This window comes from Oryza sativa, chromosome 9 (assembly GCF_034140825.1).
Source record: "Oryza sativa Japonica Group chromosome 9, ASM3414082v1".
Classification (NCBI taxonomy): Eukaryota; Viridiplantae; Streptophyta; class Magnoliopsida; order Poales; family Poaceae; genus Oryza; species Oryza sativa.
Window position 1 is genome coordinate 18379628 of NC_089043.1, and position 19163 is coordinate 18398790.

General features: G+C 45.7%; 1 protein-coding gene and 2 long non-coding RNA genes across 3 annotated transcripts; all 3 read left to right on the forward strand.

The window, feature by feature from the left end:
* The first annotated feature begins 2969 nt into the window (after nucleotides 1–2969).
* On the forward strand, nucleotides 2970–6189 carry LOC107278912 (uncharacterized). The gene is made up of 3 exons (XR_001539832.3): nucleotides 2970–3833; nucleotides 3928–4045; nucleotides 4469–6189. It is a non-coding gene; the product is annotated as an uncharacterized lncRNA (long non-coding RNA).
* Nucleotides 6190–9975: 3786 nt separating this feature from the next.
* LOC4346996 (uncharacterized) lies at nucleotides 9976–10546 on the forward strand. The gene has a single exon (XM_015755436.3). It carries the CDS (start codon nucleotides 10045–10047, stop codon nucleotides 10339–10341), a length of 297 nt encoding a protein of 98 aa, XP_015610922.1. The 5' UTR covers nucleotides 9976–10044; the 3' UTR covers nucleotides 10342–10546.
* A 1811-nt stretch (nucleotides 10547–12357) lies between these two features.
* Nucleotides 12358–14222, forward strand: LOC112936334 (uncharacterized). Its single transcript, XR_003238417.2, has 2 exons — nucleotides 12358–12576; nucleotides 13795–14222. It is a non-coding gene; the product is annotated as an uncharacterized lncRNA (long non-coding RNA).
* Nucleotides 14223–19163: the final 4941 nt, after the last annotated feature.

A 19163-nucleotide genomic window follows, 5' to 3' on the forward strand; every position in this document is an offset into this window, starting at 1 on the left:
CCGGAGCAAGCACCGCCAGCAAGCAGTAGTACTCCCTCCGTCCATAATATAAGGGATTTTGAGTTTTTACTTACAACGTTTGATCACTCGTATTATTCAAAATTTTTTGAAATTATTAATTATTTTATTTGTGAGTTACTTTATTATCTACGGTACTTTAAGCACAACTTTTCGTTTTTTATATTTGCAAAAAAAAATTGAATAAGACGAGTGGTCAAACGTTGTAAGCAAAAACTGAAAATCCCTTATATTGTGGGATGGAGGAGTATGTTAATTATGCTTAGATCATAGTATTATAGTATATAGATAAGCAGTTCCGCTATAGATTTTACCGAAAGTCGTTGGTGTCGCCTGACACCGCTCATACTAATGTAGATTCGCCCCTACCAGCTAGAGCCAGCCACTGGCTTGGGCTGAGAATATATGCCTCCCTCCCATTTGGACGTCTCGGAGTCGATGTAGGCTGTGCTCGAGAGGTGAGGTCACCTTCGACACACGCAAACGGAGCAACGTATTTTCTTATAGTTAATTAAGTATTATTTATTTTTTAAAAAATAGATTAATATGATTTTTTAAATAATTTTCGTACATAAACTTTTTTAAAAAAAACATATCGTTTAGTATTTTTTTATGGGGTATCGTTTAGTAGTTTAAAAAAAATTGTACGTAGAATACGATCGAGATGACTCGGGAAAGAACTCAGCCCTATACGGCTTCTCCGTACGTCTCCCCTGCGAATGATCGACTAGTCGACACGAATTGATATGATTAGTCCATGTTAGAATATTTGCTGGGTTAATTAACCCGTACGTCGTCTTGTCGCTCGCTAGCTAATTGCGTGCACCGCGCGGCGCGCGCACTGATCGACCGATCGGACGGACGTGTGACCGTCCGTGTGTGAGAATTTCTGCGACGCGACGGCGATGGATCATGGATCGATCGATGGGGTAGTGGCAGTGGAGTCGCCGGTTAAAAAACTATGATGTGTCGTCGTAGGCGTCGATCGGGATCGCGGCCGCATGTGATTTGACACGGAAATTCTCGGGGTTTTTGTGCGGGGTGTACGTGCGTGCGTACGTGTGAGAGGCGAAGGAGAAGGGCGCGAGGTCCGGCCCGAGATGCCGGCCGGTGCGGCGGACGCGGAGGAGGTTTCCACTACGGAGACCGAACGAGGAAATAGAGTAGCGCGCGCGGTGGTGACGCGGATTTTGCGCCCCGTGGGCGCATATCTTTGCATGTCAAAGCTGTTAAAGGTGGTGGAAAATGGATATTGCGACTAGTACTTTGGTGTACTTGGCGGCTCCCGAATGTTACTCGCCAACATCTCTCTCTACCTTTTCTTTTTTTTTTCTTTTTCAGATGAGAAAAATCTGCAAACGGATCGGTGAACAGTTAATACTTCATTGGCACAAATTTTGACAATTTGACTCTTTACAAAAAAAAACTATTTTTACAAATAAACCGCTGCCAAAAGCTATTTCAAATCTAACCCTTTTGCTCAACGCCAAATCATGTGGTGCTGAACTTAGACACCTCAGCACCACGTCAGTTGGCGCTGAATGCTGTGCCACGGTGGATGGAAGACTAAGTCAGCGTGCCAACGTACATTCAGCGCCATGCTATTTGGCGCTGAGGTGTCTAAATTCAGCGCCACACGATTTGGAGTTGAGCAAAAGGGTCAGATTTGAAATAAGTTTTGGCAGTCCTGTAGAGACTGATTCCACTCAATCTGTCCACCACCATATAGGTGTATGTTACTTTGGGTTTACATTGCTAAGGCCATACACTACTTAAAATACGATTTTTCTGCATGAGAACCCTATAGGTTGCAGACAGGTCATAACTGTTCTCGTCTGCATAAAATCGTTTTCCGAGGGTGATTTAGGAGCCATGCGGCCAGCTTAGAGAGCAAGTGGGCCCCATGGTCAGATCCACCGCCCTGTCCTCGAGAGCAGCGGTGGTAGGCTCAAGCGGCAGGAGTGAGCGGCCACCACCCCTCCTCCGATGGGATTTCTCCGCTCCTTTTTCTCTACTCCTTCTCTCCACCTCTTCCCCTTCCCTCTCCCCTTCTCTTCTCCACCACCGGCGACTAAGACGGAGGCAGAAGCCACTCACGCGGAGACGACAGCCTTAGGGCAGGCGGTAGCCGATACGCGGATCTAGCACCCCCAACCTTGGGAGTGGTGGCGGTGGACTCAGGCAGTTGTCAGCTCCGCCGATGGTGGGGGGAGCGAACGGCCAGTAGGCGGATCTGCTGCCCCCGTCCTCAAGAACGATGGCGGCGGCGCGATGACGACAATGATGGCAGCATGGCAGCTGCGACGACGACGGCGGCGGTGACGGTTGCAACAACGATGGTGGTGGTGGCAGCTGCGACGACGATGACGACAGTAGCAGCCAAGCTTTCAAGAGAATTATGGAGCTAGGGTTTCGGGGGCGATTTTATTCTTTGGGATTTTTTTCCCGCTGAAACTATTTTCGCGTGCGGTCGGCATAGGTGACCGCACGCGAAAATCCCGTTTTCTAAGTGTAACGCCCCGATTTTCGTTCGGGATTAAAAATCATTTAATAATGCATTTTCTAGGAATTAAATAAAAGTTAAATCAATTTAATCTGGTGAAATTATGGAGGAAATTAAAATTTCCTTTAAAAACCATTGGCCGAGAATATTTTGTAATATTCTCTGTGCCCTAATGTACTCTCCGGAATTTTCCGTGAATTTTCGGAGCTCAAGAAGTAATTTTAATGGCACAAAGTTCATTTAATCAATTAAAATAAATAGAAAACCAAAGTTAAATCTCCCCTTCCTCCTTGGGCCATTTTCGGCCCAAGATCTTTTCCCCCTCCTTGGCCCGCTCGCCCCTCTCTCCTTCCCTCTCGGGCCGACCCCTCCCTTCTCGGCCCGATCGACTTCCCCTAGCGCAAAGTCTAAATAACCCCCTAGCTCTCCTCCCTCTCTCCCTCCCCGATAGGTGGGCCCGGCGACCCCACCTGTCAGGCCCTTCCTCTACCTTCGGCTTCCCAGGCCGAAGCCACCATGGCCGGCCGTTGCCGCCCACGCCCCGTCGAATCCGGCGCCTTCCCGCTCGCACCCCTGCTCCAAAACCGAGTAAAATCGGTTCCCCACCACCTCCTCCACCTTTTCCCCCACTCTCCCAATGAAAATCAGCGCCGGTTTGCCCCCGCCACGTGCCACGTCGCCACTCCACCACGCCGGCCGTTGCCGCCCATCCCGGCCACGATTTCCCCTCCCGGAGCTATAAAAACCCTCCCCCGGCCTTCCTCTCTCGTTTCCCCTCCTTTCCCGAGCCCGCCGCGCGCCCCCGCGCTCTCCCCACGCCGAGCCGTGCGCCGCCGCTTGCCGTCGAGCTCCAGCCGGTCGCCACAGCCGCTCCCGTCGCCGCCGCGCCACGCAAACACCGCCGTCGGCATCGCCATGCCTTGCCGCACCCCGTCCACCGCTCCTCTTCCCCAATCCATAGCCGAAACGCTGCCGCCACGCGCACCATCTCTTTCCTCCACCGTCGCCAACTCCAGCCGCGCACCACCGCCACCATAGCCGTCGCCGCTTCGCGCCGCCAACATCGCCAGCTTCTCCGCCGCGTGGGCAAGCCCGGCCACCGATCCGTTTTCCCCCTTCACCACTGAAACTCCACCTCCACTGCCAACCCGAGCCGCCACCATCTCTACCGCCTCCGGCCATCCCTCGCCGCCGCTCTGAGCGACCTCCGGCCTCGCGTCCTCCTCCGGTAGCATCGCGGCGACGATAGGGAGCCTGGCATCCCCTCAAACGAGCTCCCCGTCGCCGGTGCCCATCCTCCCTGCTTTGAGAGGTGAGCTCCTCCCCTCGTCGCCGGCTTCCGGCCGAGTTTTCCCGCCACCTCGCGCCTCCTCCCTTTTCCCTAACCATTCCACCGCACTCCCCAGGTCGTTCTGGTCCCCGGCCGTCACTCGTCGCCCGTCGGCCGCCGTTGGAGCGTCGCCGTCGTCCTCGCCCCGGGGAGCGCCGCCGCTATCTCGCCTCCGTCCGGTGCCGTGCCGCTTGGTGAGCATCCCCTTCCTCCTCTCCTTTCCGCCACCCTTCGTGCGCCCTCTCACGCCACCACTCGCCGCCGGTGATCGTGCGCCGCAGCGCGTCGTGTCTCGGCTGGGCTGGCTCTGAGCCGTGCCCGTGCTCTAGGCGCCCTGCCTTGTGGCCGCCCGTGGACCACCTGTGGTCTCAGTCCACGGTGCCGCCCCGGCCGCGGTGGACCGTGTCCACCGTGCGCCCTCCCCTAGTCCCGCTGATGTGTGGGGCCCGCCTGTCGGCGCGCCTTTCCCCTTTGATGACGTCAGCAGTGCCTTTTCCCTTGAGAAAACAATTAATAATTGCGTCATAAATCGATAATTAATTCTAGAAATTCTTTGTTTACTTATTATGTACTGTTTTCTTGGTTTTTATTAGAGTTTTTCCTCGTTTGCGTGCCAGCATGTAGAATCCGTTGTTTCGGAAGTCCGCGGTCGCAAAGGAGAAGAGTTCGGAAGATCAAAGTGAAGAAGCAAGGCAAGTCACACATTCCCCTTGAGCATGTTGATCCCAATTTACAAATATTTTATCGTTCGCAAATAAACATGCATTGTTTTGCTAATTACATGGGATCAGGGTTTACCTATCTGCTCGCTTGTGCCATATTATTTGATATATGTCCTTTGTCAACCTTGGTTAATAAATCGACTAGCTCGTGTTACTTATGTGACACAGCTAGAACTGTTTGCTTAGCCATGCTTAATTACTACTAGCTCAGTTGATGAGATAATTACAGTTTTAGAACTGTTAGTATCATGACGAGCTGCGTGCTCGAGATACCCGACCATGTTGCATTGGTTATAATTATCCATCTAAAATGCGACTGAATGGTGGGCTGTGGGTGCATGGTTTTGCGAGTCGCACCCATGGCAATTAAGGACTGGTTCACGGGAAACCCTGGAAGACTTACAGTGCTTACCACAAGCGGGAGTGGGTAACTGCTTGATCTGAAGTATAGCTCAACCCTTTCCTAGGCACCGGTGGCGAGGGTGGGCGTGATGGAGTTGGGTCAACCGGGGTGTCCAGTTGTTCAGCTGCCAGATTTACCGCGGCGCACGAGGGGACTGCCCGCTGCCTTGCGAGGAGTGGGGGTAAAACCTTAGCGTGGTGTGGATGGTTAGGGGAGAATTATATGAAGGGTCTTGTCACAATCACTCGACGTGGTGACGTGTTCATCATGGGCACATGATAATACGGTGACATGCCGGTGGATCGTGTCTTGTGGGTACAGTTGTGCACCTCTGGCCAGAGTAAAACTATTCTAATAGCCGTGCCCGCGGTTATGGGCAATCGACCAGACCCGTGATTAGTCTCATCCTTAATAAATTGACCCAATGCACTATAGTTCAGGTGGGTTGGTTGGGCCTGTTCAACGTGGTGTAGCGTTGATCAGTGGAGATTTAATATTACCTTAATTACTCAACAGTTTTATTGTTTTGCTCAATAAAATGTTTTACAACTGCCTTTATGCAAATAGCCACAAACCGTCCTTGTATCCCCTTGCACATCTGCATCATTGGTGTGGCTTACTGAGTACGGCGATTGTACTCAGCCTTGCTATTATTCCCCCTTTTCAGAAGTGTAGTGCTTCTGAGCTGAAGACGAAGTTAGAAGACCAAGGCTCAGACCCCAGTTGAGTTTTGCCTATGGAGTGGAGCTGAAGCCCCGCTAGGATCGCCTTTTTTCGCTGCTGCTGCTTTCGTTCTGGTGTGAGGACTAAGTGCCTCTTCTATAAGTATTTTACGCTTTATTTACGTTTGGATCTGTTTATTACTTGTCGTTTTGTGTACCCTGGCTAGTCCTGGACATGGATTTAATACACAAAATAGTCTAAAATTTTAGGCTAAATTTCTGGGCGTGACACTAAGGCAGTTGCGTTACCCGCATTGAAAAATGTTTTTCGAGGACACCTGCGTGCAAGCGGGTCACCCGGCCGCATTCAAATAACAATTTTTGGCCGCATGAAAAAACAATTTTTTACTAGTGATGAAAGCTTTGAACTATACTGCTTTAGTAAATATAAACTTGTTACTTGTCTCTTGGATCAGTCTCTGTTTATATATATATATGTGCTGTGTTGTTCATTTTTTTTCTAAGGTAATGGATTAATAACCCAGCCTCTACATCGATCCATAGAGGATGTACATAACCTATATTGTGTCGGTCATCTAACGATGTGTATCCCATTTCACGTCTTCTACTAATATCAAAAGAAGGGTATTACCTTATTGTGAAGGTTACACTTATTCCAAAGTGTAGCACTAAAAGTATTGCATTGTTCATTTACATCCTCTGCAAATAGTGCTCTGATGAAAAAGTTCCAGCAAAATTACATACAATACTCTGATGGAAACATGTACAAAGGTAACTGAAATTAGGTTATTAGTTTCCAAATTATCAAAAACATTTGTTTAAGGACGGAATGTGAGCCGCTTAATCTAATTGGCTCGATTTGATCTAGCTCTAATTTAGAGGATCTTTTCCGCATTTACATAACCCTCAACAAGTCATTGGTCCTTTTGATCTCATCCCTACAACTCAATTTCGTGTAAAACATTGATCACAAAGTTTGTTTTTAGTGAGTACTTATCGCACTTCTCAACGATTTCCCACATCTTATAAACTTCCAGCATAGTATAAGCGAAGTTGCCTCTTATGTTCTCTTTTGTTGAGTATGACCATATGAGATTTAATATTTTATCTATAATGTGTGATCATCGTCATGTTTATGTGCAAAAGCTAAAGAGGAAGTACCTCTCTAGTGGTAGGGGTAACTTCGATCATCACAATGAAGGTTTATGGGGCATGAGAGATTGCTAAAAACTGGACACATGTATAAAGTTGGAAAGGAAAAAAAAACTTATGTATGAAATTACGATAAGAAAAGACCAGTTAGTTGTGATATTATTTAATTTTTCCCTTCTTAAATTACACGGAAGACAGAAGTGCATACACACGATGACACAGCTTATGGGGCGGTGAAAGACATGCGTGAAGTAACCAAACAGATTCTATAATGGCATGGTGCGCCATTATCATCCAGGGGTGAAAAATTTTACCGTATCACTTTGAATTGAATATACAGACACACATTTAAAGTATTAAACATAGTCTAATAATAAAACAAATTACAGAATCCGTCTGTAAACTGCGAGACGAATTTATTAAACCTAATTAATCCATCATTAGTAAATGTTTACTGTAGCACCACATTATCAAATCATGGAGCAATTAGGCTTAACATATTTATCTCGTAAATTAGTCGCAATCTGTGCAATTAGTTTTTTAGCCTATATTTAATACTTCATGCAGGTGTTCAAACGATCGATGGGACAGAGTGAAAAATTTTAAGGTGGGATCTAAACAGACCTAAGAAAAAAAACAGACAATCGACCAACGGTGAAAGAAGAGAGACGTGGAGAAAAACTGGGCGGCCGAGAGCCCGACAGCGTGTCATGTGGAGGCGGCTAAAAGTCAAGCTCGGAAGCGGAAACAGCGACCCACAGTTGTCGATCGGTGAACGAACGTCAGTACGTACGTGGCGGCTCCCCGGCTCCCCGGCCGTGTCACCGTGCAGGCTCAGTAACTGACTTGTGTTCTGTCTGTGCTGGCCTGGCCAGTACAGTACTGCACGTACGTCAGCCATATGCATGGGAACAGAAAGCTGAGACACGGCCGAAGATACGGGCACCACCTTGCCCGCGCTGCGGCTGCGTGCGACCGGCCGATGAGAAAGACGGCGACGGCGAGGGAGACGCGCGCGCGCGGGCGGCTGCATGTATGTGTATGCGCGACATGAGATGCAGCTTGAAATTAAGTCTCGTGTCGGCCGAGGAAGGAGAGCCACACAGCTCTGTGCTCGCTGTGCGCGTTACTCGTTGTCCCTTTCCTCCCGCTTCAGTGCTTCACACGGAGGCGGAGCCTTTTGACGCGGACTCGAGCTGCTCCGCGCGTGCGAGGCGAGACGACCCATCGTTTGGGAGTTGGGCCGCCGGCCCATGCTAGGCCGGTGTGGGCTGGGCTGGAGGCCTGCTTCCCCCCCTCAAGCTCGAGTAGTTCGTTGCCAACTGCCAACCGCAACAGGAGTAGTACCCGTTGTATAGATGGCCATAAGGCCCGACGGCCCAGCCCATGGAAAGGCCCAAGCATGGCACATCATGATTGGTGTTTAGCCCGTGCTGGCCCGGCCTTGACAATTGGGCTGATGCCTTGGCACGGTGGGCCGGTCCAGCACGGCACGGTCCAATGAACACAGAAGAAAATAGTTGAGGGATCCAAATAAACTTAAATTCAGTCATATAATGCACAACCCAAAGAGGCGAAATGCAAAATAGACTTATTCAACCATATAATACACGAGCCAAAAGATGTGGGAGGAAAAAAATAGACGTATTCTTGGCGAAGCACGATAGGATATCGTGCCTTTAGGGCGGCCCAACATGGACCGAGTCTTATTGGATTGGTGCAGCCCGTGCGCGTGCATGGTATAGCCTAACATGTAGGTCGGGGTGTGCCAGACTGACTGATCTCAGTCTGGGCCCGGTAGTGTCCGGGCTGGGCTGCCCATTTGGTCATCTCATAGTTTGCAGCCTACTTGCACAGTGCAGATTTACTTTGCATTTGCCGCTTTGCGGATGCATGTTATGTGTACATGTGTGTGTTTATGTGAGTTTATCTATCCTCGTTCCGTGAAACAAATGTGTGGTTGTGGTGCCTTCTAGCATGTCAACAAAGTAGGGGTCGGGTTTGGAAGCGTTATCCGATTCACTGTTTACGTTTCGTCAGAGATATCTGAACACGTTGTCTGCGTGGTAATCTACTGTTCTAATTCCGTGTTCTTTCTTGTTGGTTCACGGCACACCACTACACCAGCAGACCAGCTTAGCTAGTAGTCCTCGAGAAGCTGGGAAGCTTGTCAGCCTTGGACTTGGGTCGTCGACTCGTCGTCGTTCCCTACATTTAGACGGCACGTACGTGTTCTTCTACGATTGGATGATATCTTGCGATGAGCATAGGCCTATTTATTTTTCTACCCTACCAAACCAATTAATTAAATTTTGGCACTACCAATTTTTTTTAGGGCAAAGTTAGCTGGTCTATGTTTGGTTTAATACCAATATAAAGCCAAAATTTAGTATGAGAGTGAAGAAGATTCTAGAATGTAGCCAAATTAAACGTGGTCACTACCAATTGTTTGGCTTCAATCCTAACTAGCACGTTTACTACTAAAGTTCCAAAATTTTAGTAGGGCCATGTTTTGGCTTTAATCCAAAACGGCCCTACATCAACACCTTCTCGTTGCATTAGAACGAAGAACATCACCAATCCAAACCATTTATCCCCCAGTCATTTTGAATGGTTTTTTTTTGAATGGAATATCCCCACGATCATCATAAAAAGAAAAAAATTAATCCCAAAAAACCTGTATATTTTGAATGCTCAAGAACCATACGCGTACGTATGCAAAGAGCATGGTCAGACAACCGAGAAAAGCAGCCACGGAAATGAAGTGCACAAATATCTCGTGCAATTAATTCACGACGTGGAAAATACTCGAGGCAAAGAAGAAAAAAAAGGGGGAGATGATCAGATGCATATCTCTCGCAATTAATTCACGATGTTGAAAATATATTTCATTGAAAAAAAAACGCGGAGATTTGTCCTTGGTCCAGATGGATAGCCAAAGCCAACCGTGGCGTCCTCTTTCCCCACTCCCCCAACCGCCAAAACGACTGCTGGGAAACCGCCCCACGTTTCCTCCCTCTCGCGCCATCGCCGTCGCTTTCCCGCCAAAAATCACCTCACAAGCAAGCGAACCCTGACCATCTCTCTCCAGTCCCCCCCCCCCCCCCCTGATCTTCTTCTTCATCTCTCTCTCTATATATATCAAGTTTCTCCTGTGGCTAAACAACAACAAGAACACCTGTGTCATCACAACAATTGAGCAGCAGCAGCAGAAGCAATTGAGATTTAATTCCATGGCGATTTCGAGGTCAGCTCCAATGGAGGAGAGGGATCAGCTGCAGGGAGCAAGAAGATCAGCGGTCGGGGATTATCTGGAGCAGCAGCAGCAGCAGGATGGAGTGTACCTGATCCACAGCCAGGTGATGAGGATCAAGAAGGAGGAGGAGGAGGCCAGGGAGCTCCTCCTCAAGCTGCAGCTGCTGGAGACGCGGCCGGCCGGCGGCGGCCGCTGCCCGGCGACGACGCTCCGGGCATCCCGGTCGCTCTCCCCGCTCCGCCGCGCCGGCGGCGCCATCCCGGTCGGGGAGTGATCGATCGATGATGATCTTTTTTTTTTTTGTGAGATCGGAGAGTTAGTACCTGATGCCTGTCCATGCTGACATGCTGTTTACTGTGATGTCTATCTGCATGGTTCAGAGCTTTAGCTGTTGGTTGTAGCACACCAGATGTACATGTTATTCCCCTCTCTTGTTTGTGTTGTAAAATATCAGTGATCGAGTTTACTTACCTTGCTTATATCTTAGCAAAACAATCCTTGGATGTTTTCGTGCGGTGGTTCTTGATTTGATCATTCTCCGGCCCTCCTCTCTTCAGCAACTCTGTTCAGATTGTTCATGAATTAGTTCAGACTTCAGACTGCAAGGTATCATTATGCCATCATAGTCTACAGTCTACTAGCTCATCAATAGTTAATAGTCATAGAAAAACAAAATATTAATGAAACTTGGGGAAAAAAGGGTCATACGGAATGAGGTTGCAAACATTGACAAGGAACTAGGAAGCAATTAGTCATTTGGTGCTGAACCTGAGAGGTTAATTACGTGTACCTTTGACATGGTTGAAGAGCTAGAAGATATGAGACTGTTTGAGTTTGACCAGTCGTTTCTCCACCTGGAGTTGCTGACACGGCAGTCGACCGGGAGGAAGAAGGATCCATCGGCTTCGCGTCGCCTGACCTCCACGTCGCGGCGAGCAAAAAGCTAGCCGACCTGCCCTGGCTGTCAACATCCACAAGATAATTGAGCCGCTTGGATTTGGATGCTGTGTTGGAAAGACAATTCATGAGAAGAAAGTTCTAGAATTAATGACAGTGATGGTTTCCGAGACCATGGCTGAGACACGTGGCGCCGGCCGGAGGCGATCTTGAGGACGACGATGCCGAAACCGTAGACGTCAAAGTGCACACCTGCCGGACACCACCCGGCGTCGGCAGCAACTGGAGCACCGCCGTAACGGGGGTGGTCCGGCCGCGGGCCCCTTCGCGAATCCGCCACCCTCGGTTCTTGGGGATCATCTTCAATTACGCGCGCGGCGGGATCTTGTCCCGCCCCGGCATTTCGTCGAACAACTTGCGTGCGAGGCGAGAGGAGACTGATGCCGAGCAGATTGCTCCGTAGGTGGACGGGGAGGCAAGCTTCGGGCCTCTGGACGCGCGTGGAAGCAGCGGAGAGGGGAACATACGTAGTCGGGCGCCGGGCAGGACGCGGAGCTCCGGCGACTTAGAGTGGAGCACGGCGCCGTCTGGTCAGCGGCGCAGCGGTCAGGCGATCCACTCCTGACCAAACTCCAGCCCAATTCAGGAACAAACTCCAGCGGGCCCATATGGCATTTGGGGCTAAGTCTACTTTGCCTCACTCAACTCATGCCCGTGAATGAATCACATCCCTTAGACCGCAAAATCGGGTATAACGTGTCCCCCTACTCCCAAAACCGTTGCAAATTGACTCTCTAGGGGGTTTCGTAGGAGGTTTTATTCTACGTGGCATCTTTGACCCCGTTGATTAGCTTAGTCAGCTCGTGGCTGACGGTGGGCCCTACCTTTTTTTTTATTTTTTATCTTTATCATTGACATGTGGGCCCCACAAGCTAGCTCAGCTAGTCAATGGGGTCAAAGATGCAACGCGGGACAAAACCGTCTCTGAAACCATTTGGAGAGTTAATTTGCAATGGTTTTAGGAGTTGGGGATGTGTTATACACGATTTTGCGGTTGTGGGATTCAATACGATCAGGGAAATGAGTTGAGTGAGTAAATAGACTTATTCCATAAAGAGATGACAATTTGATGAAAAATTCGGCCTATTAAATCTTGGCCCATATAAGTCTAGGCGTCGGACAGACGGCCCGGCCCCGGCGTATGGTAGCGATCTAGATGGCCCACCATAAGAGAGCACTATAACGAAACTGGCCCACCAACTTTTGGCCCGCTCGACTCATTGCTCCCTTACAGATAGCTGGGCCCAATTTAGGCCTACAAAAAATTGGATCGCAACCTTTGCGATCCAATACGACCCGCTCAAATTTGGAATTCGGGCTTCGGATGTGAGACATTGTGACACAAATCGGCTCGTCGTGCAGCCGTCGCCGCCGGCGACCCGTCCCCCGTCTCCGCCGCATACGGAGGATGCTCGGGAACACCATCCGCTTCCTCGCGGGGACGGCGAGGGCGATGGGGGAGGCGGCGGCCAGTGGTGTGGGCGGAGTCACCGGCTGCTCCGACGAAGGCTCGCTCCAACTCCGTCCAGTGCGGAAAAAGTGCGTCACCAAGGTGAGGCACCGTTCTTGGTTGGTTTCTCTATCCATCGTTCTTGTGGATCCATGATTTGTAAACTGTTAGCTTTTGCAATTGCATTTCTATCGGTGCTGCTATTCCTTTTGTCGATGCTTTGCATAACTAGTGTTTGTTGTAATGCCTGTGCGAGGAGATATGTTTTTCTTTTCTCTTTTTCTTGCAGAATGCTAATTTCAACCTCGAGAACAATGTTCAGTGGATGATTTAGTGGGATATACTAATTCGGTGATGTAACAAACGAGCGTGAACAATAAGTTTGAAGCATGCAGTTGAAATTGGGAAATGGCCGTCTATGAGGTGGTGGAATAGTCCGTCTTGTGTTGCTGCGTTGAGTTCTCACTGTTAGCACTAGAGCATTTTTTGTTTGAATGAGCAGGAGACTCTGTGCCATTGCAACTTGAAAGCAGAGAACAGCCACATCACACCACTAAATGTAGAATTGTGTTTAATAATGACAAATAAAAATAAAATCTGGCCTGTCATGTAATTGGAATATAATATCGGATCATTTTTATGGCCTACTTATCTGTAATACTGACTATATTTGGCCCATATGTAGATGTATAAATATGTTCCGTTACATCCGGCCTGGAATGAGCCATATACAATTGTCTATTCCTACTTCCACTTTTGATTACTTTTGCCAATATGCTCAATATGTCGTTTTATGGTGCTATAACTAATTATATATGACCTACAAATTATAATTGTTATGCATGTACAGGTGTCAATCTACATATGATTTAATAGATGGAAGAGTTCCTTGGTGATTCTGGCAAATGATGAACTGATGATATTTTGCTTGTTTAGATGGAACACACTTGTATGAATGAAGGGAAAATATGCATGATGTAGGAATCCAAAAAACACATAATTTTGGCCACCGTAAGATTATGAAGCTGGGTTTACAGGGATTGGGATTGTAAGTTGTGATGCATATATTGTAGGTTATTCATAACCATTCAATTCATTGCTTATTTTGGTCTGCAATATGCAGGAAAGCAATATGCTTACTATCTTATTTTCTGATTTTTTTCTTTCATATATTGGTTCAAGATTATGTAAGTATACTTGTGTTCTTCACTAGTTTCATTACAGGTCCAGTGACTTTGACCTGAGCTAATATTTTTCAAATGCAAAAGGAAGGTTTGGTATACCTACTTAGTGCTTCTTGCTATTTGGTTAACATTTCAGGAAAAGAAATGAATGCATGTTGACTAAGTGAAGAGGCTAATCATCTGCTTTGCTAAATGTGAAAGATGAAGCAGTTGCGTCAACTTGGTAAAACCTGCCTACTCTCTGACTTCCGTGTGCACATAATATCGGTTTATATAGTTATGTGCTCCCAACACACAGCATACACAGCACATACTATGAGGGGCAGCAAATTTGATAGCTCTTTTGCCATTGTTCAGCCCAGTTTTGTCAACATTCAGCATTGTACAGTCTGATATTGGTCCAAAAGCATGTTATTATAACTGATCTGCTGGTTGTCTCTATTTCGTTCAGCAATGAGATGAATAGGTCTATGTTTACATTTATCCACTAGTATTTCTGTTGGAAACACATTGGCCCAGATGATGTTTTTATGTGAGTACTGGGAAGTTAATAACTTTTGAATAGCTATGTTGACTTCATAGAGTATCTAAAATGAATGCACACTTTGTGGACTTTCCATTCAGCAATTTGTTTGTCATGTAGACTGTCTAAAAGATCTCTATGCAGCCGAAATTATTTTCGGAGGTTATGGTTTTCTTGCTCACAATATGAACATGATGACAGTTGGGAGATACCATTATCCAATACTGGGGAATTAGGTTTATCTAAAAACAAATGATGATGCCGAAACATGAGTTGAACATTGCGCTGTGTTTTGAAAGACTATGATAGTCATTAAATACCAATAATTCTTCTGCAGTAACCTCACATATATATCAACAGTTTCAGTTCAGTTACCTTTTGTGCTTGTAAAAATCGGATTTTTTTTTAGTTTTTTTAGTTTTTTTTGGATTTTTATTTTTGCATGTGGCCAACATAAGCACCCGCATGGAAAAATCGCTATTTTCACATATCTTTCCGTGCAGACGAGTGTCCCAACCGCATCGAAAAATATGTTTTGACCTCATGGAAAAATGTTTTTTTTGTAGAAGTGTGCCTAGATTGACTGTTCTGCCAAAAGACCTGTACTGTTCATATATTGTTTATCATCTGCAACAAAAGTTTGTACCGATCCACTTGAAACAGCAGAATCTGAAAGGAACAAAAGTTTTTGCAATGTTTGTCGCCTCCAGCAATATCAGCTTCATGAGGGAATCCATGGATAGTCGTATCTAGGGAGCCTAGGACGGATCACTTTTACTGATGGAGATGTTACATAGGAGAGCACATTACATGTTCCACACCTTTTGTGACTTTGTGATAAAGAAAAATTGGTCGTGTGAGTGTGATATGAACCACCTATTTTATTTTATTTTTCAGGTTTATAACAAAGCGGTTGAAACACAATTTTCAGACTGAGATAGGCTGTCTTGCATGTTCCTTTAGAGGAGGAAAATATGCATGATCCATTTGAAGGCTCAAAAAGGGACAACTCCACATCGTCGACTAAATCTGTTTCCATTCTGATCAGCTAGCGCTAGAAGATCTGGAAATGGAGGAACAAATGGATTTTTTCCACGATGAATCATCAATACATGCAGCAGGTGATGATCAACAAAATGTCAAAAGAGGTGTGGTTATGGAGTGTGTCAGGAGCTCAAGGAGTGCCGACCGGTGAGTCTGATCTCGACATGGGTATGGAGGTGTGGTTATGGAGTTTAGATCCCCTGGCAAAATTTTTCACCCTGTCATATCGAATGTTTGGACATATGTATAGAGTATTAAATATAAACGAAAAAAACAACTAATTACACAGATTGCATATAAATTACGAGGTGCCATCCTCATCTCCACTCATACAACGGTGCCATGGACATGAGACCACAAGAAGATCCGTCATCACCACCGCCATTGACAACGATGAGAGAAGACCAGAGGGCAGTAGCGCTAGGGTTTTAGAATTAGGTGGCGGCGCTAAGCTTTTAGTCTTTTCGGTGTGAGCTCGGATCACGATTTTCAAGTTGCAATCTCTACCGGTAATATTCTACTGTCAGGAATACTAAATGATCTTTGTTATAAATCCTTACCGATCTTTTTACGGTGATCTCTACTTCTACAAAGCCAAAGGACGTTTATTTTTTGTAAATATTTGCTACTTCCAGCTTTAAAAACAAAGCTAACAGCTGCTGGATATCTTTCACAAAAGAAAAAGGAGAACATCAATAAAGGATGTTTGTTTCACCCTTCATCAGTTGATTCCAAGGCAAGTACAGATTTGTTCCAAACGTCCTATCTCCTGTCCTTGCCATCAAGTGAAGTGAAGTGCACTTCTGAACTCATGCAAAATTACGGCAGCTCACAGCTATCTCCACACTTCACACATCAAGCAAGCAAATGATCCTTTCAGTGACTAACCGTGGTGTGAACTGTGAACTAATCATGCCATCTACATGAACACGGTTCTCACGCAGAGAGACCCGGTAACACGTGTGCCCCGAGACTCTTAACTTGAATCAGATAATAATGGATATATGTTGCATCTGAATATTCAGAATAAAAACCAGCAGTAACCTGCTCTGCATGGTACAGAAGTAGTCAAAGGGGCTCCTTGCATTTCTTGCATGATTCTGTACTGAGCTCTTTCAGGAACACAATCTTTAGACCATTCCCCATTGCTGATGACTTGATGCTCATTCCTTTCCTCACTTTCTTTATGTGAAAGTCTCTTCAGGTTAAGGCTTGCGCAACGCTTGTTTCGCATGCTAACTACACCCTTAACAGCACAGAAACTGCCTGAATTGACTGATGATATGTTTGTCCTTGTTTTCATTTTTGCAGTTTATTTTATGCTGGAGTCAATGATTTCAATGATATCTAGGAGAGGAGCAAAATTTCATGATCAACTGTAACTATATCCACAAGCCTGAAAATTCCTCCTGAAAATGGTAGGTCCTAGGTGATAATGGACCGAAGCCACTGATGGCGAAGGCTGCATAATTCACGTGTTTTGATCGAGGATAATTCATTCTTCAACGTGCTGAATTAATTCTTCTGGGAATTATATACGATTATGCTGACCGAACGCATGGCAGCTCCATCTCTGAAGGTTCTACTTCTAGCCTTGGAAGACCTCTTCAGAGTTCAGACTTTTGAGTTGGAACACAATTAATGATGTACTGAGCGGCATGGCCTTCAATTTTGAGACGAAAGAATGGAGAAAATCAACTGATAAGTAGACCAATGTACACAGAACTGACCAATGAGTCGAATCAGATGAAGGCATGTCCTGATCCAAAAAGTCAGTCAATTGACGAACTGATCATTCAACCCGTTCCTAAAGTCCTCTTGAAACTGCTCTTACTGTTAATCTGGTAGGTAGGTACCCATCTATCTTAGCCGATGCAAGGTCAGATTTTTGGAATACTACGAAGATTATTTGTCTTCTCTGATCAAACCAGTGATGTAATTGCTGTAATTCAAAACGTGCTTAGAAAAGTTAGGATTTTTTTTTAGCCCCGCGTTTCCGCGACAAAAACCGTGTTTTGTTGACAAAATTCTCCATTTCCTCTGGAAGGGGGCACACATGATCACTACTAAATAAGATATCTGCAAATTGCAAATATGGATAGTAAAGAAGTATTATCAGAGGAACATAGCCTGTCACAGTTCTGTTCATCCAAGAAGCTTCCTGTGCTGTCGCCAAGTGTGCAATTTGTCAACCAAACACTCCTTCAGTTGCATGGCATCAGTCAAAGTTTCCAACCTAGAGGCTATAGCTACAAAATCTTCTCTGGAAGATGGGGAAGACTGCGGCTACAAGACTCTGAATTTTTGACTGCTGCTTAGTAGTTTACTAGTGTTCTTTATCCAAATTATACTTCCTCCGTTTCACAATGTAAAACTTTCTAGCATTGCCCGCATTCATTTAGATGTTAATGAATCTAGACATATGTATGTGTTTAGATTCATTAACATCTATATGTATGTGGGCAATGCTAAAAAGTCTTACATTGTGAAACGGAGAGAGTAGTAAATTACATTCATTAGTAATAATATCCCGTTTGCGTGGTTAGGTAGATGATACCTGAACCTTTAAATTAGTAAGTAACTGAACTGAATTCTTCAAAGGTCAAGTTCACAACAACCGCGTCTTTCACTGACGAAGAGAAGATGAAGTTAATTAGATCAAGAAGAGGTCAGGAGATAGGATTAATTACTAACTGGGCATGAACTCCAAAAACTATTGCTCATGTTGGTTGTTGAATACTCATATGGTAGATTTCACTTGTCCACTAGCTAGAATGTTAGCAACAAGAGTGTTCATGGGAGAATTCTTGCCGTTGCTAATGTAAGGTGATAAAGTCTTTGCAACCAACAGGTGGCATGGTAAATTGGATTTCGGAAAGAAATCTTTTAGAAAATGGAAATGCTTCCACTTGTATATGATTTATTTGAAAACATAATGTATGCATATTAACACAAGTTGACAAGAGTAATGACAACAAAAATCAAGTGTGATCTACTCGATCTCAAAATATTATCAACTCCAAGATCTTTGAATCATTCATTTAAAATAATATCTAACTTCTAGCTAGCATGCAAATCCTACCAAGTAGTACAAGATGCATATATCTTACTGCAATGAAAACCAATAAAATTGGCAACTTGTGAGGTTAAAATAAATGAAAACTCACCGCCGGACTAATTCAAATGTCCAAAATAGTTGAAAACCAGGTAATTAATTAAAAGCACATTTCGTGCGGTGGTGAAATTGTGGTGCAGGATTCTAGCCATTAAACTAAAATTTAAATCCTAGTACCAATATTTATGCATATTGCATACTACCTCCGTCCCAATATATAACAACATTTGGCTATGAATTTGGATACACATTTGTCCAGATTCATAGCTAAAAATGCTTATATTTTGGGACGGAGGGAGTATGTGTTTTAGCAATAATTTTACAATGTTCACATTATCCCTTGCTTCCAACAGTTGATATCGTGTTTTAAGGGTTCATCTTCTGTGTAATTGAAAAAAGACCTAAAACAATACTACCTACAATTTTATTTACATTACGTTTGGTTAATTCAAAATTAAATTTTGAACTAACCACTGTCAAATTAAACAGAGTGACTACTACCAAGAAACCGATAACCTTTGATTGAACCACAAACTTATGATCCAACAAAACACCTGAAAGCCTTTTTTTTTTCCCTTTTATGAGGAGCCCTCAACCCTTAGTGGATCAGCATTTGCAAAGCAAGCAAAAGGGACTCATGAACAGCAAATCAGGGCCAAGTGGCACCACCCCACCCCGCGGCGGGGCCCGCCTTCCAGCCTCAAACACCATGACACGTGTACCCCCTCCCATTGTGTCAAATTGCCCACACACGTACGCGCCATATTGTCATACGATCATCACCACTTTGCCAATTTGCCAGCTACCGGTCACCTTTGTCTTC